Source organism: Mesoplodon densirostris, chromosome 10 (assembly GCF_025265405.1).
Source record: "Mesoplodon densirostris isolate mMesDen1 chromosome 10, mMesDen1 primary haplotype, whole genome shotgun sequence".
Taxonomy (NCBI): Eukaryota; Metazoa; Chordata; class Mammalia; order Artiodactyla; family Ziphiidae; genus Mesoplodon; species Mesoplodon densirostris.
Window position 1 is genome coordinate 16,914,517 of NC_082670.1, and position 26,517 is coordinate 16,941,033.

At 38.0% G+C, this 26,517-nt stretch overlaps 1 protein-coding gene across 5 annotated transcripts in view; it reads left to right on the forward strand.

The window, feature by feature from the left end:
• Positions 1-26,517, forward strand: part of CDKAL1 (CDK5 regulatory subunit associated protein 1 like 1) — a 657,744-nt gene that overhangs the window by 98,109 nt on the left and 533,118 nt on the right. For all 5 annotated transcript variants that reach the window (XM_060109792.1, XM_060109791.1, XM_060109795.1 and 2 more), the window contains one exon: positions 2,027-2,111. In XM_060109792.1, coding sequence (XP_059965775.1) covers positions 2,027-2,111 — 85 coding nt within the window. The remainder of the gene's footprint in view (positions 1-2,026; positions 2,112-26,517) is intronic.

Genomic DNA, 26,517 nt, shown 5'->3' on the forward strand with positions numbered 1-26,517 from the left:
CCCATCACTGTGTTAGGCCCTGGACATTCAGAGAGCAGCAGAAAAAAATGTTGTCTTCAGTATCTCTTAAATAGTAATAAAGACAGGCTGGAAAAATGAATTATTTTAATACAGAATTGTAAAGTGCAAGAATAGTCTAGACACAGTCTACCGTGGGAGTGCAGAGAGGGGGCATCTCACAAACATCAAGCTGAAACTGAAGGATGAAAAGGAGTTAGCCAGGTGGATAGGCAGGTGAAAGGGGTATGAGCTGTCATTCTGTGAAGAAAATAAAGGTATTCTAGGCAGATTGAATAGTGCAAGCTTGAGGAATTTGGTTTGGTGTGGCTGGAAGGATAGATGAATATAAGGAGAAATGAATATTGCAGTTGAGGAGGTGGAGATCTGGATAGGTCTTGACTACCAATTGTAAATCACTGTAAGATTGAAAAGGTACTATGATCAGATTGCTACTAGAGGATTATCTTTTAGGTGGCATCGTGGGGACTGATTTGGAGGGAACTAGAAGAGGTAGGTGAATACTCGTCATTACCAAGTTTGAGCAGGCAAGTGGTGTAATCAGATCGCTGTTTTACGAAAGGCCACTCTGGCTGCTGGGTGGGAAAATAGACGACTGGGTTGGGGTGGGGAGTATGAATGGAAGGAGGGAGACAAGTTAGGAGGGATCCTAGTATTCAGCTGCTGTATAGTAATAATGAGCTTTCCTTTTCAAGAATTTGTGGATCTTACCTCTTTGTAAAAAATTTACCATTTTTATAATAAAATGTTGGGGGGAAAAGTTTTGCCAAGTTACTAGAAGCTTGGATGTGCTCACCATCCGTCTCATGTAATGCTCTCACTGGAAGCTCCATTCCCAGGTAGAGGATGTACACACAGAGATCCATATGTCCTTAGTTCTTCATGTCTTTTGACCTCTGCTTCTGTTCTTGTTGAAATACCATTGAAGGTGCTGCAGTTTTCAACTTTGGTTTTCCTTTCATTGTGGTAATCCTGTTTTAATGTGTGAGTCCTTTTAGGCAGCAAGGTTGTTGGAATAGCATCAAGCACTTCAGGCATTTATAAATTCATTTCCAGGGACTTCCCTGGTGGTGCAGTGGTTAAGAATCTGCCTACTAATGTGGGGGGAGGGGACATGGGTTCGAGCCCTGGTCCGGGAAGATCCCACATGCCGCGGAGCACCTAAGCCCGTGTACCATAACTACTGAGCCTGCGCTCTAGAGCCCACGAGCCACAACTACTGCAGCCTGCGTACCACAACTACTGAAGCCCTCGCGCCTAGAACCTGTGCTCTGCAACAAGAGAAGCCACCGCAATGAGAAGCCCATGCACCGCGACGAAGAGTAGCCCCCGCTCACCACAACTGGAGAAAGGCTGCGCATAGCGATGAAGACCCAGTGCAGCCATACATACATACATACATACATACATACATACATACATATTCATTTCGATAAATGTGATGGGTTTGGTTTGGGTAATTTGTTGTGTTGCTAGTGAGTTTGTTATAGTGTATAACAGTATCTAATCAAATTAGTGAGGAGTAAAAGAGTCACTTTGATGTAAGTCATTAACTTTTTCAAAGAAGACAAACAATATTTTTAGTAACATCTCAAGCTGAAGAATATTCAGCGTATAATACATGTGCTTGAAAAATATTAACACACAGCCTAAAAAGGGGCAATTAATTTCATATTCAGAGGTAAGATTAGGCCAGTTTCACTTTAGTTTTTGGAAGTATTAAATACTTGCAAGTATTCAAAATGTTTGAAGAAAATGTTTATCCTCTTTATATTTTAAATGAGAAGATAATAGCACAGGTTATATATTTTAATATTTATTTCTCACCAATGTTTCCATATTGAAGCAGTTACCGACCATATTGTAATTGCCTGTTTACTTGACTCTGCCCACCAGCTCGCTCTCCTCTCCCCCTGCAGTCCCAGTGCCATCTGAGTAAGCACTTGGATATTTTTGGCTGATTAAATGTGATACTTACTTTTCTTTTTCATATTTATCTTTTTAATAGAAAATGCATCAGAGGCAGACTTATGGCTCCTGAATAGTTGTACTGTAAAAAATCCGGCTGAAGACCACTTTAGAAACTCAATTAAGTAAGTGGAAGTTGATTTTTTTCTTATCTTTTATAAGTGATGTAAGAATTAATTTTCAGGAAGTTAGCTTTTAAAAGATTCCTAACATTACAGATACTCAGTATGTTATCAACAAAAGTATGAGTTGGACTTTGGGCATTCTACTGTTTTGAATTTATCTGATAAGGAATGAAACTTTAAGGTAGACTTTTCTAATAGGTATTTGAGTATTTGTGAAGTTAGCTAATAGGTGATCTGAATATCTGTCAAGTATTAACAACATACTTTTCTCAGGGAATCCAGTCTCTACTTTTTGAAACTATCCAAAGCAGTCCTGACCTCTTTCTCTTCCCTGTCCATTAGCACTGTTCTAATAATGCCTGGCCATCAAGGGAAATACAGTTTATTGGGGGAGCAGGCATGTAATCCGTGGTTCTTGAATTGTTCCTCAAGTTACAGTGAAAGAAGTATCTTTTTTTTTTCACATCTCTGAATCTTACTCCACCCACTCCATCCATTTCTTACAACCTTCATTCTATAAATTATTTCCTCATTCACCTCTGTTTTCACCTCTCCAACCCCACTGGTGCCTTTTCACTGGTATTTAAACAAATTCAGATCTACTCAGCCCCATACACCCCTTTTAGCTCCAGTCCTATTTTTCTTCTTGCCTTCCCCGAGAGACTTTTAAAATTTTTGGCCGTGCTGCACGGCACGTGAGATCTTAGTTCCTGGACCAGGGATCAAACCCCCTGCAGTGGAAGCGCGGAATCTTAACCGTTGGACCTCCAGGGAAGTCCCCTGAGAGACTTCTTAAGATTTTTCATTTCCTGACTTCACTCTCAAACTCAACCCCCACCACATTGGTTTTATTGTGAAATATATCATACATAAATGAATTTATGAAACACGTACAGTTTAAATAAGGTTAACACACTTAACGCCTAGTATCTACCACCCAACATAAGAAATAAAGCATTGCTGAGACCTTAGAAACTACCCCGTTGTCCCTCTTTCAGTCAGTCATATCCCTGAGATGTAACCTTTATCCTGACTTTTGTGGGTCATTCCTTTCTTTTTATTAGTAAATTTATCATCTATTAAATATCTCTCTAAACAATGTGTTGTTTAGTTTTGCCCTCTTTTAAACTTTATATATTGGACTTATACTGTTTGTGTTCTGAGATTTGCTTCTTTTCCTTAACATTTTGCTTTTAGATTTATCCATATTGATGGATGTAAAATAACTGGCCATTCATAGTATTTTACTGAATGAATTTGTCACAATTTATCCATTTTATTATTGAAAGAGTTTTGAGTTTTTCCTGTGTTTTGCTTTCACGAGCACTGCTGCTCGGAATATTTTGAACATGTTTTCTGGTGTGGATGTGCAAGAGTTATTTTCGGATATGTACCTAGGAATTATTGGGTCACAGGTATGTGCATATTCAAACTTTTACGTAATGATGAACTTTTCCCCCAACGGATGTACTGGCGTTCACTGCCACCAGTCATGGATGGGTGTGGTTGTTCTCCACTCTTGCCAGTACTTGATATGGTCAGGGTTGTAAATTTTTACCAATCTGGTGGTGGAGGTGGTATCTCAATGCGGTCTTAACTTGTGTTTCTATGATTACTAGTGATGTTGAGCATCTTTTTATATGTTTATTTGCCATTTAGATTTTCCTTTTCTGTGAAATGGCTCTTTCAATATGTTTTCAGTAGCATTTATTTTTTGAAAACCTGTCCTTTCTCCTTTTATCTGTATATTATCCACTCTGTCATAGGCTGAGTGTCCATAGATGGTTGGGTCTGTCCGTGGGCTCTCTGTTTGGTTCCACTGATCTGTTTCTTTATTTTGGTGCTTATTCTACTACTGCTTTCCTGACATAGTCATAATTAGCATAGATTTATAATAAGTCTAGATGTTTGATAGTGCTAGTGCCTTTCTGTTCTCCAGTTTGAAGGAAGACATGTTTTTGTTTTTGAACATGCTGTATTTGAAGTTACAGCTAAATATTATAATAAAGTAATGGATAATATTTGATTTTTATCAAGTGTCTTCTATGTGGCAGGCACTGTTCAAAGTGCTTTACATCAATTAGATATTATCGAGTTTAATTCTTGCAGTCTACCAGTGAGTTGTAGGTACCAATTTTATTTCTGTTTTACAGATGAAGAAGCATCTGTTTTGCAGATGAAGCTCTCTAAAACTGTTGAGTTCCTAAGTGGTCTAGGTGGGATGTTAACCTAGGTAGTCTCACTAGAGCCTGTGCGATGTTAAATTTAATACCAGGTAAAGAAGTCAGGTAAGCAGTTACAGAATTGAGGCAGGTATCAAAGAGGCATCACTAGAGGTCCAGATTTGTATTGTTTCCATAGAAGCGATAGTTGAATATGATGGTTTCCTCCACTCAGAAATCATGCAAGGAGCAGAGAAGAGTTGTTACCTGAACGATGGTGGGAGGCTTAGGAGGGTGGTAGTGATGTGAGGTGGAACAGGGGAGTTAGGGTCATGGTTAGGACCAGAAGAAGGGAGAATTAAACCAAGAGCAGAGCATGATGTTTACCAGGTGCTGCTTATTTTCAAAGAATGCCTTTTATGGGAAGTCTATCATGTTCCCTGATTATCTACTTTTTCTCCTATAGGAGAGGCATAAGATACAAAGATATTTTAGTGCTACTGATAGCCTCTAAGTACAAACCCCAGAGAATTTAGTTTGTGTAATTATCAATTTTAAAATGTGATTAACGGATACACTTCTAGACTGTTTCTAAAAGTTTACTTAAAAACTCAAATATAACTTGTGTCAATGGGTTTTCTTATATAAACTGTTGTGAATGCGGTTCAAGGTAATGATACAGTGTTTGAAAGATTAAGTGAGGTAATCACTTAAGATATGTTTGTCATTTTAACACTACGATGCTAGTGGTAGAGAGCGCAGGTTCCTTTAATGCACTATTCTGCTTGCTTGAAAGAAAATTTAAAAACAGTATTATAGGTGATTAAGTATTTTTTTAAATGGCTTTGAAAGCTTTTGATAATCACAACTAGTTCTTGTTAACATACCACCTAAGCTAACGTTGGATTTGTTTCCAGAATAAATATAATCCTGTAGAAGGCACAGTAACAATTAACTTTGAGAAAATGTCAAATTCAAGTGACATTTATACATTTAAAGACTTTCAGTGAAAGATTACCTACTCTTGTCAAGCATTTTGCTTTATTTAAATGTTCCCCTCCTTTCACCACTCTCTCCTAACAAAGCAAAACAAAGAAAAATAGTTCATAAACTTTATTACACCTTCAGTCATGCGACACGTTTGTCTTCTCTCAACCTCTAGCTCCATCCTTTCCCTTCAGCCTCCTCACGAGCATGCATTTTTTCCCCCCATGACAGTGAGGCAACATTTAAACTCAAGGAGACCCTGATAGGGTGTTTCATCTGTCCTTGTTCAGCTGTACCTAATGCATTATGCTCATATTCACCCATTTTCAGGATGGGCTGGGGGCTATTTTTTTCTAACCTGAACCCCCTACAAATAATGATTGCTTCACTTTGCCACTTATTTCTGAGTGTTTGCCATCATTTCTGATCATCTGCTTTTGTCTCTCTCCCAGTGTATTCTTTTTTGTTTCAACTGTGGAAATTTTTTTATTGAAGTATAGTTGATTTACAGTGTTGTGTTAATTAATGCTGTACAGCAAAGTGATTCAGTTATACATATATATACATTCTTTCTTTATATAATTTCCATTATGGTTTATCATAGGATATTGAACGTAGTTCTCCATGCCATGTGTATTTTTGATATTTAATAGTTGTTTGTCTATTATCAACTCATTTTATTTCTCTTGAGCTACAAGGCAGTAGGACCCTCTTGTTTTAACAGGAGAAAAGAAAGAAAACTGAGGGATTTACTATCTTTCATGTAATCAATGCATAAGATCCCAGAATTGTGAATTTGTGACAAGACAGCCAGGGCCTTTTTTTTTTTCTTCTTCTCTTGGTGGTGGTGGTCAAAAGTATTAGTTTTGCAACTTCACAGTATAAAAAATATTGGGAGTATTATTTAACCTTGGTCACAGAGAATATTGGCTTAAAATTATTTGGAAATTTTCATTTTATACACTAATGCTGATAGTAAATCATTCTATTTTTAAATAATTCCTTAATCTAGTCCAAGTTACATACCTGGCATGAAAATGCATACGTGTTAATCCGTAGGCTGTACTGCTCAGTACCTTCTACTAGTTGATCTGATTACTAAGGCTTTATAGTGTTTGTATTATTGATGTTCAGATTGATAAAACAGTAGGAGTTTTAAGTAGTAAAAAGGGAGTTAAGAATGATTTTTTTGGCTGCCTTTTGAACTTTGAAATGTTAAATGCTATTGCCTTTACTAATTTTGAAAAAAATCTCTAATGAGCCCCATGTTTTGTGATGGCAGCCTGTTGTGTGCATACTCTTTCCTCTTGAGCATTTGCCAGTTGCCCTGTCCTTGTTTTATCCATTAAACCAATTTGATTTAGACAATATGGCCTTAAACTTGAGGGGTTCTTGAGTAAACGAAAAAGATCAAAAGTTTCAAAAAAAAAATAAAATTTGCTCTTAATGAGAGTATCAAATAAGAAAACTCCTTTGGTTAGTGCTTTATAGAAATGTGGGATCTTTTCCATGCCACCTAAAGGAGGTCATTCAGAGGCTGGTGAAGATAAACACGTCTTGTGTGTTCTATATAAATGACAGAAAGAATAGCCAGCTTGCTTTGATCATGGACTGTCAACCTCTGTTTGACCTTGTGCGTTATTAACCCAAATGGGCACTGTGGTTTAGCCACACTGATAGTAGATAGACGAGTCACTCGTTCTTTGAACCACCTTTGCCTGTCGAAATAAATGGTAATGTTGAAGGGATGGTTTAGATATCTCAATGAAATTACTTGAAAGAACAATGGAAATATAAGGAGAAATGGGCAAAGAAGAAAAGTGTATGTTGAGACAGAGGATAGATAACCTGCTTTGTATGATATCTTCTGTTTAAAGGAGAGCTCTTTTTAGAAATAGCATTCTGTTGATCAAGTAAATTATTGGATGTTCACTCTTAGTATGAAAAGATTTTTTGCTTTATGTGGATTTAACTTTGAGTTCTTCATTGTAAATTGAAGTTGGGGGAGGCATCAGAATATTATTTCAACTTGAATTTGTGAAATAAATTGCCTTCAAAAAAGCTGACTTATTACAAACAGAGAAGTGCTTTCCTTTTCAGTTAGTAATTATACAGTTTAAAAAAAGAAAAAAAACTCGGCTGGTTCTGTCTTTAACTAGATTTGTTAGTAATCAGGTTATCTTTATTTTTTAAATTAAAACAATTGGCATTGGGAGATAAAAAATAATACTAGGTTTTAGTTTGGCCTTTTTCAAGAAACAGGTTAGATAACACAAGTTCTTTTGTTAAACTTATTTTTTAATGTTGTAGGTTGTGGATTTTTTCTTAAAACTTAGACATTTTAATTTTGGCTTTTCTAGTATGAAATGGCTTTAGTTCAGTAGCACTTTTATGTTATTGTTTCAAGTGTCATTTACAAGTCACAGTTTCATGGTTCCAGCTATCCTTTCCCACCTTAAAGGTTTCCCTCTATATGGAAAGTTAGTTCAAAATATTGTACTGTTTGACTTAATAGGTATTGTCAATTAAGTTTTGTCTAAGGTGATTGTTTTTCTCCAAACAGTGCTATTTTTAACATGAGTTTACGTTTCCTCCTACCATTTCTCATCTACTTTCACTATTTAGATACTATCTGTGTGTTGATCACTCCCAAATTTCTGTTTCTGACCCTGTTCTCTCCTTCCAAGAACCAAACTTGTATGTCCATTGTATGTCCAACTGCTTTCTGGACTTTTCCATTTAGATGCCCCTTAAAGTTGACACTTTAAATCATCGTGTCAGAGCTTCTTCATTATCTACCTCACCTTTTCCCCAGCTAATGTTCCTGTTCGTATTGCCTATCTTGTTTGGTTACAAGGTCACCTATCAGATAGTCTGGGAGTTTTCTTTGACTCCCTCTTTCCCTCCCCTATTTTCCATCCTCAGAACTGATTCTACTTCTAAAATATCTTTTCCTTCCTCCCTTTGATTCCTTCCTTCTCATTACTTTTGCCCAGTGTTGTTGGTGTTTTGTTGCTTCTTGGAACTTGCAGTGAACCACTGTGTTCTCATGTTTCATCAGATTGCCACGAACTAGACACATATCTTTTGAATTTAATCCTTTCTCTCCATCCCTATTGCTAAAGTCTTAGTTATGGTCCTCAATATCTCTTGCTCTTATATTACAGTAGAAGTTAAGCTTGTTCTCAGCTCCTTTTCTGTTCCAGTTCATGCGTTCCTCTCCTTCACACCCTGTAATGGTTCCTTCTCAGCTACAGGAGAAAGATATAATTTCCTAGTGTAACAAGGTCTTTTAAAATAATCTGTTCCTTGCCTACCTCTATGGCCTCTTTTCTCACCACTCCTCCATAGAATTTTACTTCTTGCCTAAATTGTATGATTTTCCAGACATATAATGTGTTTGCATATGCTTTTCCTGTTCCTTGGAACATGCTCTCCCTTTCCCCCAAAGGCATGCATGTGTGCACGTCCATGCGCACACGCACGCGCGCACACACACACACACACTCTCGTGCACCCCATGTAATTCTACTTGGCAACCTCGTCATCTTGTGGGACTCATATCAAAGGTAATACTGTGTGCAAGGTTATCTCCCTTCTAACTCCCACCCTTTACCTCCAGGGTCCCCAGAGTTAATCACCCTCTGTTCTGTGCTACTTCTTTATCCCGTACAAACATCTATTGTTGCATATTACATTTTATTATTTGTTTACATATTTGGCTCTCTACTAGATTGTGGTCTTGAGGTCAGGTTATTGACCTCAGGAAAATCCTTTTTTATGAAGTCTTTGACCCTCTGACTCTTCCATGTAATGATTTTCCTTTTCTTGGGAAACAGATACCATTCATGGAGTAAGACTTGCTTGTCAGCTGTTCTGAGAAGAGACTCCCAAGGCACCTGTGAATCCCTTGTAGAGACAGGCTGTATATTTGCAAAAAGGGGAAAGAACATTCTAATTTGCAAAGATTGTACTAAAGGGCTCTCTTTTTAAGAAATCGTGCTGTTTTGCTTCTAAACTAGGAAGAAACCTGCCCCTTCTTGTCCTAAATGAGATAAGAAACTTGTGCTAGGGCTTCCCTGGTGGTGCAGTGGTTGGGAGTCCGCCTGCCGATGCGGGGGACACGGGTTCGTGCCCCGGTCCGGGAAGATCCCACATGCCGCGGAGCGGTTGGGCCCGTGAGCCATGGCCGCTGAGCCTGCGCGTCCGGAGCCTGTGCTCCGCAACGGGAGAGGCCACAGCAGTGAGAGGCCCGCGTACCGGAAAAAAAAAAAAAAAAAAGAAACTTGTGCTTGCCACTGTTGGTCCACAGTTTCTTTCCAGAGTCAGGTAGTAACAGGAGTGAGAACTCTTCTCCCTCCTTGGAGTATTGCTTGGTTGCGCTGCCAGAAGCTCAGCCGTGAGTGGCAGGACCCTGTTCTTCCTGCCAAACTAAGTGAGCTGGCTCTGCTTCAGGACCTTGGCCATTGGATTAATTGAAGCATCTCATCTTGAGTCAGAGGGTAACAAAGGTGTAGATGAAAACCGGGTAGTGTTAGACCTTGTTTTACACACACAGTTGTACTCAACATGTGTTTGTACACTTAGGTTAAATTGATTGATTCTTCCTTTTTTGGGAAGAGTGCTTGGCATCATTCTGCTGTCAGGGCATCAGCAAGTCATTGCTAATGTATTATTTTGTGTTAAGTATATTATTAATTATATGACTATATTAATATCACAACACTTGTCTTACATTTGAGTATCAGATTGTCCAGTTTCAATGAATGAGCAAAAAACATTAAAAACACCGAAGCGGGAGAAAGAAATCAACACGGCTGTTGTGGGGTAAGAAGTAGATGTTTTGGAGAGGTTGACTTGATGTAGGATCTTTGAGAGAGGAGTGGAACAGTAAGATCTATGCAGACAGTGATGTGGTCTCACTTGTTTCCTGAGGGATCCTTGGTCTCTGGTACAGTGCCTGGGAAACATTTGGCACTGAGTTTTGCATTGAATTGAAAGCTGATTTGATGAAGACCAAATTTCTCTGGATAAGTTGCTGTTTATGTGTTAGGTCTTCTTACTGTCTACCATATGTGAATTCATATTATTCAAGTCTTAAGTCATGGGTCTGTTTAGTCTACTTTCTGTTGATGCTAGGACTTTGTATTGTTTTTTCCCTGTCAGCTAGTCTGGGGTTAATGATGGTATTAGAGGAACATGGTTTCTGGAAACATAAATGAAGAGTTCTCTGTTGATTCCTAAAGTGAGGGGTGAGAGTTACATAATTCAGAGCAGATTTTGACCCATTTCCTGCTACAGACTTCAGTTGTTTGTCCCCTATCCATGGAAAACATGGAGATGAATGGGAGTGCAGGGAGATTATTACATGACAAATCCCAGTGAGAAATTTGATGGGGAGTAAAGGAGAAAGTATATTTTAGGATTGAATTCCTGGTTGACTTAAAAAAAATGAAGGAATAGTTAAATTTACAGTTGTAAGATAAGTTACTTAATTTGCAAATCAGGAACAGAAAAAGCAGTTTAGATGTAATAAATCATTATAAAATGCAAAACTGAGTTTCATAGCTATCAAAAATCTTTTTGGAGAATAGTATTTTGCATATTTCATGATTACTGTTACATCAACAGTTGCTTTGTTTTTGGCATTTTAAGCAAGAGAGTAAGTGAAAGGTCAGAGTATTATGTACTGGCAACAGCTGGCTGATAGCATTGAATACTCACGTAATTAAATATATGTGTTGGCTGTTGTCCTAACAGCTCTGTAGGTGGAGGCCCCAGAAAGCATGCAGAAACTTGCTTCAGCAGGATTAAAGAAGAAATCAACATGATCTAAGCCTGTGCTTTCAGCCAGGAGTGATTTCCTATTGCTTTGGTTTGAAAGACATTCTACTTATTCTTGGTGTGTGTGTTAGTACAACAGCAGAGAAAAAAAGACACTTGTGTATTTTTACTCCCCTTCTTTTTTTTTTTTTTTTTTTTTTTTTTGCGGTACGCGGGCCTCTCACCGTTGTGGCCTCTCCCATTGTGGAGCACAGGCTCCGCGGCCATGGCTCATGGGCCCAGCTGCTCCGCGGCATGTGGGATCCTCCCGGACCGGGGCACGAACCCGTGTCCCCTGTATCGGCAGGCGGACTCTCAACCACTGCGCCACCAGGGAAGCCCATTTACTCCTTCTTGTATGCTCTAAGTGTGAAAAACATAATCTTTCTTAATTTTTGGTCACTCAGTAGTGTTGTTTATTAACTGATAATAAATGAAATAAAAAAGTATGACCTTTAAACCCTTTAAACCCTTTAAACCCATAGCACACCATATTAAAATATTAAATGTTTACTATTTCTGTTCCTTATTTATGGTTACAATTAGGTTTAGGTTTAGGTGTCCTCTGGGCCATATTAAAATAGTTACGTTGATTTTAGACTGCATTAAGGAATGGTTGTCTGTGATCATCAAAAACTGGATAAGGGGTGGCAGTGCAGGATAAACAAAATCCTCAGGTAAAATGCAACTCTGCCTTTAGTTAATAGTCTTATGTGTGGGTGCAGATTCTACTCAAAGTACCTTATGTTTACCTCTATTACTGTTTTTATAGCTTAAGGGCTGAGGGCAGTCCTTGAGGCACCTTTGGGTACAGGCTTTGATGAGTGGATGTTACCTTTGTGGGATTAGGAAAAGATGTCAGTTCTTGTAGACACAATCCGGAACAGCTGTGTGTGGCTGCCCCTATAAATAACCCTGTATTTTAATCATATCTTCATCTGTCTGTAACCCATTTCAGGGTTCCTTAGGGACAGCCACTGTGTCTTTTATCTGTATCCCAGCACCTAACACAGTGGTTGACAATAAGAGTTGAACAAATGAATGAACCAACTCATGTGTTTGCTTTCTCTGTATGCTTTTTCTCCTCACCCCCCCTCCACTCCCTGCCTCTGTCAGAACAAGTGTCTTCCTCTGTAAGCTTTTCACAGAACTTCTTCTGTATCTCTTTCCTATTAGATTGCATTACTTAGAAATTAAGTTCAGCCGCATGTCATAGAGGACCCTAAAAGTAGAAGCTTCAATAAGATAGGGGGTTTATTTTCCTTTATATAATGCAAAGTCCATAGTTAGGAAGTTGCTGGCTTTGGTTTACCAACTCAAGGATGTGAGGGCTAAGTCTCTAAAGTTTTATTGATCTTTGCATTATGATGTAAAATGGCTGCTACTCTTCAGCCATCATATGTACTTTACAAAAAGGAGGAACTACCAAATGGGACAGTGCCAGCTGAGTTGGTCCCTCCTTTAAAAGCACTTCATTGGAAGTCCCACACAGAACCCTGTGTCTGCATCTCATTGGCCGGAGCCATATTACATGACTACCTCTATTTGTAAGGGAGGCTAGGAAATGTGGTTTATTTTCATTTGTTTTAGACTAGTCATGTTGTTGTTCCCAACAGAATTGGGGTTCTGTCAGTACTGAAGAAAGGGAGAATGCTCACTGGGTCTTAACTTGATGCCTCTGCTACAGGTTGTAGTCTTTGAGGCAAGATGTGTATTTTATTTACCTTCTTCGTTTATCAGGACTAGAGTATTGGATGAGATTCTCAACATATTTGTGAACCAATGGCCCTTCTTTCTCCTGTTTACTTTATTCAGAATGTTTAAGAAACAACACAGTTGACATTTGAGAACTTTTCTTCTTTTTGGTTACCCTAGCTGTCTCTGATGAAGTATTGATAATAACAATAACAAAATACACTGGAGAAGCTCATGGCTTAGATGTTGCGTATACAAATAATAATAACAAAAAAGGATAATTGGGATTTTCACATATTTTCCACTCTTAAGATCGGCAGTGACCATATTTGAAATGGGATCTATGAGGAAAGTATGTATCTCATTGTTTCTGATACTCCATTTTGTGATAACAATGATTATAAACCTGGTTTAGAAACTAGAAATTTTACAAGAGTTTAGACAGAAAGCAAAAGCAGAGTTTAAAATTATCACAGAAGGTCTTAACTAATTGGAAGAAAGGTTGAGACTTCAGTTCATTCTATAATTTAACTGCTAGAAAACAGTATTTTATATAATTCTAAAAAGTTTGTTTCAGCTGAGAACAATGCTTCTTTTCACTCAGACAGAAGCTTAGTGTTTTACATTTAACTTGAAAAAAAAAAAAAGTGGAGAAGTCAATATAACCGGTGAAAAGCTAACCAAAGGGAAGAGTCCTATACAACTTGCTGTAGGGTTTCTGTAGGTTGGCGCCATTGGATATTTTTAGAGGAAAGTTAAGAGTATCCAATCCTCATCCTAGATTGTGAACAATCTGAACATTCTGCAACAGTGTCTTTTTGTGTCCTTGTAGAGATACTCTGCTGAACCATTTTTTTGTGTCCTTGCAGAGATACTCTGCTGAACCATTGTTACAAACTGCCCAGACTTATTTATGTTGTAACGGTTCATTCTTTGGTGTTTTTCTTCTTGTGGTGAGTGAGTGAGAGACAGAGAGAGTGTGTGAGAGAAGGAGGCGGGGAGAGAGAGAGAGAGAGAGAGAGAGAGAGGAAGGAAGAGAGTGTGTGTGAGAGAAGGAGAGGGGGAGAGAGAGAGGGAGGGAGAGAGAGAGGAAGGAAGAGAGTGTGTGTGAGAGAAGGAGAGGGGGAGAGAGTGGGGGGGCAGAGAGAGAGAGAAGGAGAGGGGGAGAGAGAGTGAGTGAGTGAATGAGTGAAGGAGAGGGGGAGAGAGAGAGGGAGAGAGAGAGAGAAGGAGAGAGAGAGAGAGGGGGAGAGAGAGAGGGAGAAGGAGAGAGTGAGTGTGTGTGTGGGAGTTGGAGAGGCAGAGAGGGAGGGAGGGAATGTAGATGCATTAAGAAAGAAATGACAGAATCACATGATACAAACTATTTTGGGAAAAATACAAATTAAGGTGTATGTCAAGGCTCTCTCGTACAATATGTTTTAGAAATCAACAGCTCATCCTTTGTACCAGCCAGTGATGTGCTTTCTAGATCATAAATTTCTTTTCTAAGAGGGATCAGATAAGCAAGTTTATGGCAAAACTAAAACGTTTAACTTGATGCTTTCCTTAAATGCCTGTCAGTAGCTCATGATAGTTACTGAAGGGAAAGACTTGTTTTGCTTTAAATGAGAAAATGTTTTGAGTCAACTTTTTAAATAATTATTTTGTCATCTGCAGTTGAAATATTGATTAATTTGTTCTTTTGATGTTTTTACTCCTTTAATAAATAACAAAGGTTTTGGTGTCATTGATCATTTACATTTAAAAATGATAATTTTTAAAGAAACACGAAAATAGAACTGATGGATAGTCCATTGAGCAAATCCTGGGCACGTGGTACCTTGAGTATATATGTTTCTTATCCCCTCATTGTCCCACTGGGTAAATAACTTTGGGCATCTTTTAGAGCCTTAGAGCTCTGTGTTAGAGGAGAACACAGATGGAGTTGAGACCCTGGGTCCTGGGAAGAAGGTGTACCTGTGTAGGTGGGATTAGAGGAGGGGGTCTTATCTCTAGTCCTAGTGGGGGTGGAGAGGAGGGTAAAAGATCTAGAATCTGAGGAGTCTTTTCTTCTCCTCTAGGCCTACGGCAGTGTTTCTGAACCTTATCAGACCCAGTGATCCTTTTGTATAACAAATGTTTAGCAAAGTACCCTTTAGTAAAATTCATGAATAACATAACTTACCTATACACATTATTACAAATAACACAATGCTCTGGATATAATTAATGTAGGGGGAAATAAACAGAAACATTGGTAATGTAATATATATTTCAAAATATAAATACTCAGGTACTAATACACCAGAAGACCTGATGAAATCACCTATATGTAGAATTACACTGAATTGTGAGAGTAATGAATTCCATCTGATATATGTATAGCCTTAACAGCTTAAATACAGACAATGACATTGCCCTAGGGATGCACCTTAGATTCTAGGACTAGATAATGTAAATATGTTTTTTACCTACTTGAATGTTTAATGGGAGATTCAGAACTCTTGCAGGACATGTGGAGTTCTTTGTACAGGACAGACATGTGCCTTAGAAGACACCTAGCACCTCTGACTTATGCCCACTAAATGGCAGTTACATTCTCCAAACCAGTATCACAACCAAAAAGATTTGATAGATTTAACCCCTAGTGATTATAATTTCCATATGGACTGAAGCACCCAAAACAAGATTTAAAAAATCTATAGAGATTTTAAAATATATATAATATATGTGTGTATATATATACATACATATGAAAATATAAATAAATGTATATATGAATAATATCAAAGAGCTCCATAAGTGAGACAGCTTAATTAAAAAGTCTTCAAAGGGTATGAACAGGCAACTTATGGAAGAGGAAATAAATATGAAAAGTTCATTCATCCTTACCGGTGGTCAGAAAAATACAAATTAAAATGAGATACTGTTTTTTTGCTGAGTAGATTGGATTTTTCAGTAGAACTGGTGGTCCTAAGATTTGGGGGAAATGTTTGCTCTGATATTATTGCTGGTGAGAGTCTGAATTACCACAGTCTTCTAGGAAAGTAATTTTTTGATAAGTATAAAAATTAAAAATATGTATGCGCCTTGATTTAGCAATTCTGTGTTTTATGACCGTCTCCTGTAGATATAAAAACACGTGTCTGCAAGGACAGGGATATAAAGTCATTTATTGCATCACTGTTTATAACGGCAAAAAGTGTTACAGCAAATTTGACTCTTCTATTCCTCTCTCCCTTCCTCTCTCCTTCCCTTTATCTCTCCTCCCTCTTTCTTCTTCCCTTCTTCCCTCCTTTCTTCAACTAACTGTGTACCCTGGAATAATTCCCTACAGGTGTATATAAAGCTTCCTTATTCTTATAGATTCATAGACTACTTTGTGCTCTTATTTATTTATGGATTCATAAATGTTCTATTTTATATACATGAAATATTATTTACTCATCTGTTGATGAACATTGAGTTTTTTCCTAATAATTGGCTATTATAAATATTGTTTATAAACATGCCTTGACTGGAATTTTATAGAGTATTAAACTTTTTTGTTTTAATTTACATCTTGAAATAATGTCATAATGAAAAGTTTCAAGAACAGTGCAAACAATTCCCATAGACCTTTCACCCAGCTTCCTCTAATGTTTAAATATCTTACATTACCATAATGCAATGATCAAACCAGGAAATTAATATTGATACAGTACTATGAACTGTTATACAGACCTCATTCAAAATTTGTCTTTTTTTTTTTGGTTCAGGATTCAATTTAGTATCCTACATTGCATTTAGTTGTCATGTCACAGTCTCTTCCAATCTAGGACAGTTCTTCAGTCTGTCTTTTATGACATTGGCACTTTTGAAGAGTGCTGGTGAGTTTTGTTATGGAATATTGCATAATTTGAGCTTTCCTGATATTTCCTCATGATTAGATTCAGATGTTATGCATTTTATCAAGAATACAGGGAGTGGTAGGTATGTGTCTTTCTCAGTGTGTCATACCAAGGAGATTCAGGATATTGTTAAATCTTTTTGTTGTTGTTGTTAACTTTGACATACAGTAACTAGGTGTTAAATTCATCTACTTAAGGTGGTAGCTTTCAGCTTTATGCTCTATAGTTACTATCTTCCCCTTTGGAGTTAATATGTATTTTGTGGTACTTTGGCTTTATGCATATATCCTGTTTCTCATCATGTTTTCACCATTACTTTTAGCATCCGTTGATTACTTTTGCATATAACATTTAATACTGTGGTATTTATCAAGTGATGATTTTTCTGTTGCCATCATGCCATCTGCATTAATTAATTGGAATCTTACTGTAAGAAGAGCCCACTCTTCACCCTCCCATCTGTCTGTCTGTCTTTGTAATATTGTCTTCATAGGGTCAAGGTTATTTATTCTAACCTTGGGCATAATCCCTTGCTATCATTATTTTTACTGCTCAAATTGTTCTGGATTTGGCCAATGGAAACTCCTCTAAGTTGGCTTATTTCTGGTACCATAAGAGTCCAGGCTCATCTTGTACCTTCGTTGCTTTGGTTATCTATCTGTATATGTATTAAAAAGCATGAGGTCATACTGTGCCCTTTGATTCTATTTCAACTGCGTAGGATTTACTTCTAGCCTAGCCTCCCTCCCTCCCTCCCTCCCTCCCTCCCTCCCTCCCTCCCTCCCTCCCTCCCTTCCTCCCTTCATCTTAGTTCCCCGACTAGGGATCAAACCTGAGTCTCCTGCGTTGGAAGCGCAGTCTTAACCACTGGACCACCAGGCAAGTCCCCTTCCTTTTCTTATATGTAACTTCATTCTGTAACAGTGAGAAACGCAGCTCTCATTTTTTACAATGCATTTATGTTATTTGTTCAATCCTATTAAACATCTTAAGTCCTTTTTGTCTTGAATCTTACAGTATGTGGTCAAACTGCTGCTTTCCAAAGATACTGGAATTCCCTGTTTATTATCCCCATTACTCTCTTTTCATCCTAATCCCACCTGTCTCCATTAGCTTCTAGTTTATTTTTCCTTTTTTATACATATAAGCACAAGTCAAGTTGTGATTCTTCTATTTCTACTATGTCTTCTACATTTATTAATTGGACTTTTACTATGAGGAAGAGTTGTTTTCTTCCCTGTCAATTTGTTTAATCATTTATATCAGTATAGACTCATAGTTATTTATTCTGTGGGTCATAATCCCACAGAATACATATGCAGAATTCTGTATGCAGAATCCATGTAAATTTTTAAAGTCTCCCTTTGTTTTTTACTTAAATGGTAGCATATTCTAGATATTCTTTTATTCTTTACTTTTTGTAATATAGCCTGGAAACTCTGCATCAGTTGATAGAGATCATCCTCATTCTTTCTTATGGCTGAATAGTAACTTCATTGAATGGCTGTATCATGGTTCATTCAGCTTGTGTGGACATTTAGGTTATTTCCAATATTTTGTAGTTCCAAATAGTGCCGTAGTAAGTAAACTTGTGCACATATATTTTTATATTATTGGAAGTGTGTCTTTAGGATGAATTTCTAGAGTGACATGGCTAGGTTGAAAGGTAAGTGAATACATAGATATTACGAAAATACTCCCCCTCCCCCCCCCCAAAAAAAAAATCAGTCTCTTGGATTTTAAGTTTCCTTCTTCTGAGGGCGCATTCCTGAGATTCTCCATTTCATATTCTCTGGTCCCATTTTAGATTCAAATCCCTTCACACTCACCTTCTTTATTTTAAAAGGGTGGTTCCAGCATTATTTGGTCTATGAATATTTCTGTCTTACAATGCTGTTGTCAGTTGTGGCTTTAGAATTAAAGTGCTCTTTTCACATTTAATCCTTGTAGCTTGAACTCTACTTTGTTTTCTTTTGTACTCTCTTTTTATACCTTTGCCTGTCCCTTTAATTTAGCCATTCTGAACTATAATACTTTGTTTAAGAAGTGTCTCTTGTGTATAGAACAGAGTTGGATCTTGCTTTGTGAGCTTAAAATTTTTTTCTTCTAATAAAGAAAGCCAAGCTTCTTTACATTTGTTGATATGATTGATATATTTTGTCGCTGTGGTGATAGTTTGTGATCCTCTCTCTCTGTATATATTATTTTATATTTGCTGTGTTTCTCTATGAGATGTATTTTTTTTCCCTTAAATTAACTAAATGGTATTTAGGAATGTTTGTGTTTTTATTCTAGTAGTTACATTTGTCTTTATACCTTTTAAATGACTGTATTCCTCTTTTACCTATTTAATCATTTACCGTCTCTTCAGTGTTAAGAGTTTAACTTCTGACTTTTGCCAACCAGTGAACTTATTTTACTTTCTCACTTCCTCTCCTTTTTCTTCACATTTTTTTGCACTGTTTGTACTTTGTTACATTTGTACATTGATCTTCAGCTTTCAAAGATTAATGTCCCCACTTTTATTTTAGTCTCATGTCTACAGTTTCATGTATAAATGGATGTATCACTCTATTTTGCTGAAATTTCCCTTGTCTTCGGTTGGTGCATTGAGCTCATTCTGTAGTAGATTCTTCAAGAAGGGATTATGAATTCCTGTATGTTTAAAACTGTTTTTATATAGCATTGATACTTGAAGGACAGTTTGATTGGATATAAAATCCATTATTCATTCTTTCTTTCATTGAATTTCTTTAAAAAAGCTGTTCTATTGTTGCCTTGCATTGTGTTTTATTTTAGACAACTCTGATCCCAGATCAGATCCCAGATTTGCTTGCCTTTGTTCATTATTTTATCTTTTTTGCCCGGAGGCCTTGAGTATCTTTTCTTTATCTTTGAAACCTAAGAGTTTACTAAGGTCTGTCTGGGAGTTGATTCTTCCCAGCTAATTCTCCCAGGTATTGGGAGAATTTCAATATGTAGATTCAGATCTTCTTTTATTTCTGGAAAGTTTTCTTGGCTTCTAGTTTTAAACATTGGTTCTATTCCTTTTTAGAAAAAAATCTTCTGTTAGCCTCCAGTTTTATGAATGTTATTCCTATTTCCTGTTTCTCTCTGACTTTGTTTTTTTAGCTTCTTTATCTCATTCTTTTTTTTTTTTTTTTCTTTTTGCGGTATGTGGGCCTCTCACTGTTGTGGCCTCTCCCGTTGCGGAGCACAGGCTCCGGATGCGCAGGCCCAGCGGCCATGGCTCACGGGCCCAGCCGCTCCGCGGCATATGGGACCCTCCCAGACCGGGGCACGAACCCGTATCCCCTGCATCGGCAGGCGGACTCTTAACCACTTGCGCCACCAGGGAGGCCCTCATTCTTATTATGTTGATTGTTTTACTGCATTTCTTCAATATTCCCTACTGCATTTTTATTAGATTTTAGAATGGTTCTTTATAGTTAGGTGGGATCATTTTTGGGTGGGCTCATTGGGAAGGCTTTTGAAAGAATAAGTCTGAATCTAGATCTCAGACGAGTTCTAGAATATTTATTCATAGTAAGAGAAGAACATTCCAGACATATCAGAAAAACACTAAATAAAAATCATTGTATATTATATTCCTTGCCATTCCTTTTTTTTTTTTTTTTTTTTTTTTTTGTGTGTGTGTGTGTGCGGTACGCGGGCCTCTTACTGTTGTGGCTTCTCCCGTTGCGGAGCACAGGCTCCGGACGCCCAGGCTCAGCGGCCATGGCTCACGGGCCCAGCCGTTCCGCGGCATGTGGGATCTTCCCGGACCGGGGCACGAACCCGTGTCCCCTGCATCGGCAGGCGGACTCTTAACCACTGCACCACCAGGGAAGCCCCCTTGCCATTCCTATTGCTGCCATTCTAGTTCCAGTCCTCTTCAGGTGAGACCTAGATTATTACTTGGAATGGAAATTATATGTGGGTAGTATTTTGTTCTGCTTGGAACTAGCTGACAAAGGGTTTGTTAAGATCAGTGGTGGTGAATAGAATAAATTAAATGACTATTTTTAAATTAGTAATTGTGAATATGAGGTAAAATGAGTGACACTATTATCCATGGCCTGAGCCACCTTGTAGATTAGACTGCCATGTAGAGAGACCCTTTTAGCCATTTTTTCAGCAAGTATCATCATCCCTTATCTCTTATATGTTGGACAGTATACTGGGCACTGGGACATGCCCCCTGTCCTCAGCTATAAATAAACCTCTTTAGAGCAGAGCTTTGTTCTGTGTTGAATGGCTTTAGAGGGAGGTTCTGGTGTAATTAAACTGTATATTTTCTGAAAGATGAATGAATGTTGCTTTTGAAATTTATTGGAAGAACATCTTAGAGTGCAAGGACATTATCAATTATGTCAATTTTTTTAAAAAACTTTATTTTATGATGATTGTACACTCCCAGGTGTTAGTAGTTTTTAAAGATATGACATATTTGAAGTTAGTTTTCTTATAAATATGTGCCAAATTAAGGAAAATTGAGGGTGAATTTACTGACAGTGCTGTTAGCAGTGTTTGATTTTTTACGTTCATTGCTCAAAGCGCTACTATTCGAGGACTAGTCTTTTTTATTATTTAATTATTTATTTATTTATTTTAAAGATGGTTAAAACTAGACAGGTTGTCCCTTACCTGGAATTTTTCTTTCAATAGGCAAGACTTGATTAAGACTGAACGTTGTCCGTCACTGTCTACATCTGTGCTTCTCTTTATTCTGATTGAAAGAAAATCTTTACTTTCTACATGTAGCTTTATATAGAAATCTGGCTGGACAGGGCACTTTTGGATCAAGTATTGAGCCTTAAACCTTGAAAAAGATAATTTAACAAACATCCTTCTGTTTAGCAAGGTGAGGCTGTTTATAATAGGGCAAAATTTAAACCCATGTTTCTTGTTTGCTAGCTTGCAAAGGGGTATTTTGTTTGATCATCTAAGTTTCCTGATATCAGGATGTGATTTTAAGGGGAGAAAGTAACAATTTTTGATACCAGTGATGCTAAAGTTTTTAATGCCTGAAACGAACAATCAGTATTTTGTGAGAAATGAGAAACAGGTTGGGAAGGATCCATGGTCTCAGTTTTGTTTGTTGCATCACATTAGTTGGGGATCTTTAGCTTAAGCCTCTTTCCTGTTGGCCCGCTTTACCTCAACTGTTCAGTGTTGTCATGAATGCATTTACAGTTCTTCTGAACGATGGCCTCTCTTTGTAGATGAATCCCTATATAAAGAATGTAGGAAGTTGTTATAGCAACTCCTAAGCATGCTCTGGAGTCCAAAATGTTTCCAGGCAGCAACAGTCCTGTGCATGCTGATCTCCGGGAAATCCAGTTCTTTCCTGCTGCTTAGTTGTGTGGCATCCCTGGCCCATGACTGGACAGGCTTGAGCCAGTATTTGCCTGGGTCTAAATTCTGTGTTCTTTCCATTTTACTGTGCTTTACAAATTTATTAAATTCCTACTTTATGCCAGGCATTGTATTAGGGGCCAAGGACCAAAAAATGAATAAGGCAGAGTACTGTCTTTATTTGATAGGAGAGACAGTGTGCCAGTTATCTGTTTATCATCTCTCAGCCCCCAGTTCAGCCTTCTTTGCCTTGCTTTGTGGGACTGGAACTGGACCTGAACCCAGTAATAGTTCTCCTCTGTTAGCAGCTGCAGTCAGTAGAGGGTGCTGGTGGGAAATTGCAAGGCTATAGTAGCAGGAAAGCACTTCTCCTCTGGGTTCCAGGCCTCCTTTCTTTCTTATTCACTGCAGAGCCAGGTGTGGGTGTGTGGAAGGCCTGGTGACGTTCTGGTGACAGTACAGATTCTGCCTCCTTTCCAGGGACATTGCAGGCCTTATCCCTCAGGAAACTTTGGTTCTGGCTTTACCATACCGTCTGGACCTCCCCTGATCTTACATTCCTTCTCTGACTGGATAACATTTCTCTTTTATTATCCAGATCTAGCAGTGGAAGCACTTCCCTCTTGAAGGCTTCCCTGAACTTCCAGCCCAAGTTACACTTTCTACCTTGTACTCCTTTGAAGCATCCTGTGTTTACCATAGTTATATCATCCTATTAGAGGGGATTGTAATTTTCAGTTGGTTTGTATTTCCCTCCTTGAAAACTGCAAGCTTTTATCTATTTCAGTATACCCAGCACCTAGCATAGCCTCCCAGATGCTGACTGAATTGATGTAAATCTTTTACTTCACTCTTTACCTCTTCCTTCTACCTAGTAAAACATTGTTTCTGAGGGAAAATGATAGCTATCTTTTATTGAGCAGTATGTGAGGCACTTCTGTGGACTTGGTCTTATTTAATTTTTTTTAAACTTGAGGAAACAAGTATGATTAGACGGGTCAAGTATCTTGCCCCCAGGTTTACGTGGCTAGGAAGTGATGGAGTTCGTTTTAAACCTGGGTCTGCATGTTCAGAAGATGTTAAAAGTTAAACAAGTTTTTGTATGTTTCTAATTTTTATTTTCGTTATAGTTAGTATAGATCTATTAGAGTACCATAGTAAACTAGCATTTGGTTAATGATTCCTAGTTTTATTTATACTTAGAGATTTATTTGTTAGCAGGAAATTCTAATGGATAGTGTCTTCTGCTCTTCAAAATTGGAATTAATACATGGCTCTTAAGTCTCTCACGTAGTGATTTTTAGGGGATGAAAATCGTGGGGTCAAAACCATAATGTCCATTTTATGACTCTTGTATAATTCTGCCTGCAAATAAATGGTGTTTTCTTTGTCATTGATTGTTGTTTTTTAAAGGTTTATATGTTGTGACATTGATTTTCAAAGTTACAGATGCTTTATCTCAGAATCATTCAGAACTGAATGATAAGGAATTCTGTTTTTATTGTATAAGGCTTATGTTTCATAAAGCTAGTCTTAGTGTTAGAAAAACAGCTGATTTTTCAGAAATATCGTTGGTTGGTGATCCATAGACTTCTAAAACAATTTTTCTTCTCGATTATTTAAAAAAAAAAAGGTAGCTTGTAAAATGTTTGGAAAATGCAATTTGAAAGTCACCTGTATCCCTTTAGGCAGTTAACATGCTGCCGTATGACTTTCCAGTCTATCTATATTGGTTTCTCTTTTACATAGATGAAATTGCTTTGTGCTATTTTTGTATCCCACTTAAAAAAACACTTAAGTTTATTACTTGATTAATATTAATTTTAAATGGCTGTGTAATATTTCATTTTATGGATAGTTTATGTACATTCTTTGGCTGTTGCTTAGATTTTATCCAATTTGTCATTCACTACAATAAATGTATTGTATCCATCAAATGAACATCGCTGGGTGTAAATCTTTGAGTTCATTTCTGGCTATTGTATATTTTTATAATGTAGCTTAGATTTGCAAAGGTGGAATTTTAGGTCAAATAATGAGCATTTCAAAAACTCTAGCTAGGGCTTCCCTAGTGGCGCAGTGGTTGAGAGTCCGCCTGCTGATGCAGGGGACATGGGTTCGTGCCCCGGTCCGGGAGGATCCCACATGCCGCAGAGCGGCTGGGCCCGTGAGCCATGGCCGCTGAGCCTGCGCGTCCGGAGCCTGTGCTCCGCAACGGGAGAGGCCACAACAGTGAGAGGCCCGCGTACCGCAAAAACAAAACAAAACAAAACAAAACTCTAGCTATATTTTGTCACATTATTCTCTAGAAAAAGTGTATGAGTTAGCCTCCTGTACAGCAGTGACGGAGACACACTTCTCCCTCATGTGCTTTTGGAATTACGAATTTTGACTTTGCTAATTTAATGGGGATTGGGATGACAGTTCATTGTTTTAATATGTATTTCATTGATTATGAATAGAATTGAACATTTTTACATGTATTTGGGTTAGTAACCGTTTACCTTGTCTTCATTATAGACAATGTTTTTCAAGTATGCTCATATGAGCTTCTTTGTATATTGAGAATCAGCTATAAGAGAACTTTTAAAGTCAGGACTGCTTTACTATGCTAGTAAAAGCAGTAATCAAGAATAAATTCAACATTGAAATCTTGGGAGAAGGTTTTTCAGATCTAATGTGAGTTCATTTACTAATATTCCTGTGTATCCACCATGGTCTGCTTGAGTACTTTCATCAGTGTACAAATAAAAGGAAATTGAAACGTAAAATAGATAGCTAGTGGGAAGCAGCCGCAGAGCACAAGGAGATCAGCTCGGTGCTTTGTGACCACCTAGAGGGGTGGGATAGGGAGGGTGGGAGGGAGGGAGATGCAAGAGGGAAGAGATATGGGGACATATGTATATGTATAACTGATTCACTTTGTTATAAAGCACTAACTAACACACCATTGTAAAGCAATTATACTCCAATAAAGATGTTAAAAAATAAATAAAAGGAAATTGAGATTATGATATGTTATGATAATTATTTTGCCCATACATAATGATGAATATATTTTTCAAATAAGATGAAATATATATTTCATGCAACAAATGCTATATTACTAGACTTCTTTAAAAGTAGGAAATATCCAAGGGAATAGGCAACAATGACTTTGAATTCTTTAGGGACTGTGGTAAGATGCTTTATGACCTAGCTCCCAAGAGGTTTTGTGGCTCTCATTTGTAAGCTGCCATTCATTGTCCCGCCTCTTGTCTTTGGCTCTCTCCAGCTTTCTTCCTGAATCTTTGGACTAGTTCCTGTGGAAAATATGAGCTCACAGTGGTGCCCTGTGGGCCAGGGCATCCCTGGGCCAGCAGACCCTGAGCAGCCAGTGCTGCTGAGAGCAGGTGCATGTGCAGATGGCGTGGTGGGGCCAGCCTGCCTTCTGCTTGGTGGAACTGGAGAAGGTGATTGGTCATGCAGCTTGCTCTGCATAATGGTCTGAGGCAAGGGAGCAAGTGTACCAGGCGAAGTGAAAGTCAGAGCTGGCAGAGCAAACATCCACACTTAATTTAATCTGAGTTGTATTAAACGTCCTTATTAGTACTCTTAAGCAGTGGCCTCCTCACATGCTGTTTTGCCTCCTTGCTCCCTCTCTTGCCCTGTATCTTCTGAGGGAGGTGATGGTAGTAGATACAGAAAGGGCGGAAAGCAGCTATCCAGGGTTGGAGAAGCTATTCACTTGTCAGTGCTCTCATAACGTAGAGTGGACTCCAAGGCAGTGTAAAGGCAGCTCATTACGTGCCTCAGTCTGGTTTCTGTCTTTTCTTGTAGTTATCTCTAAAATGGAGTACACATACCCCTAAGGTAGATAAAACAGTGCATTGGGAGTTGGGTGGGAAGAAAATAGTAAAAACTTCATTTTTATCTCATACTTTAAAAATTTCTACTTCTACATATCTTTTATAAAATACACAATCAATTTGTACAGTAAGACAAGTATATAATTTATAAATAAATATGTATAAATTGGGGTGGTATGCTCAAACGTTTTTTATTTTTAACTTTAAGTTTTCACAGCATGAAGCTTTTAAATTTTGTAGGACTTTGTCTTATGGGATTTGTTGTATAGGTATGGTAACTTTTGCTTATTAATACGAGGACATTGGTGAAACCGCAGTCTTTCTTGGATGGGACTTGAACCCCATAATCCCTGATTTAGGGGGGGACTCGAACCCACTGTCTTTTAATTGTCTTTAATTTAATCATCTTTAACTCACCTGGTGTCAGGACTTAACTGAAGCTCAGATTCTTTTGTCTTACAGAAAGAATTCAGCTTGAGGCAAGGCCGTAGGCAGAGAATGAGTTTAATAACATAGGATGCTTGTGAGAGATGCAAGCAGGCACACAAGGAAGTGCAGCCCTGAGAACAAAGAGGGCTACATTTTTGTAATGAAAGGAAAAGTGGGGAGAGGAGAAGACCACCTTCTTCCTCATTTGGGGGTAGCTGTCATTAGTTCCTCC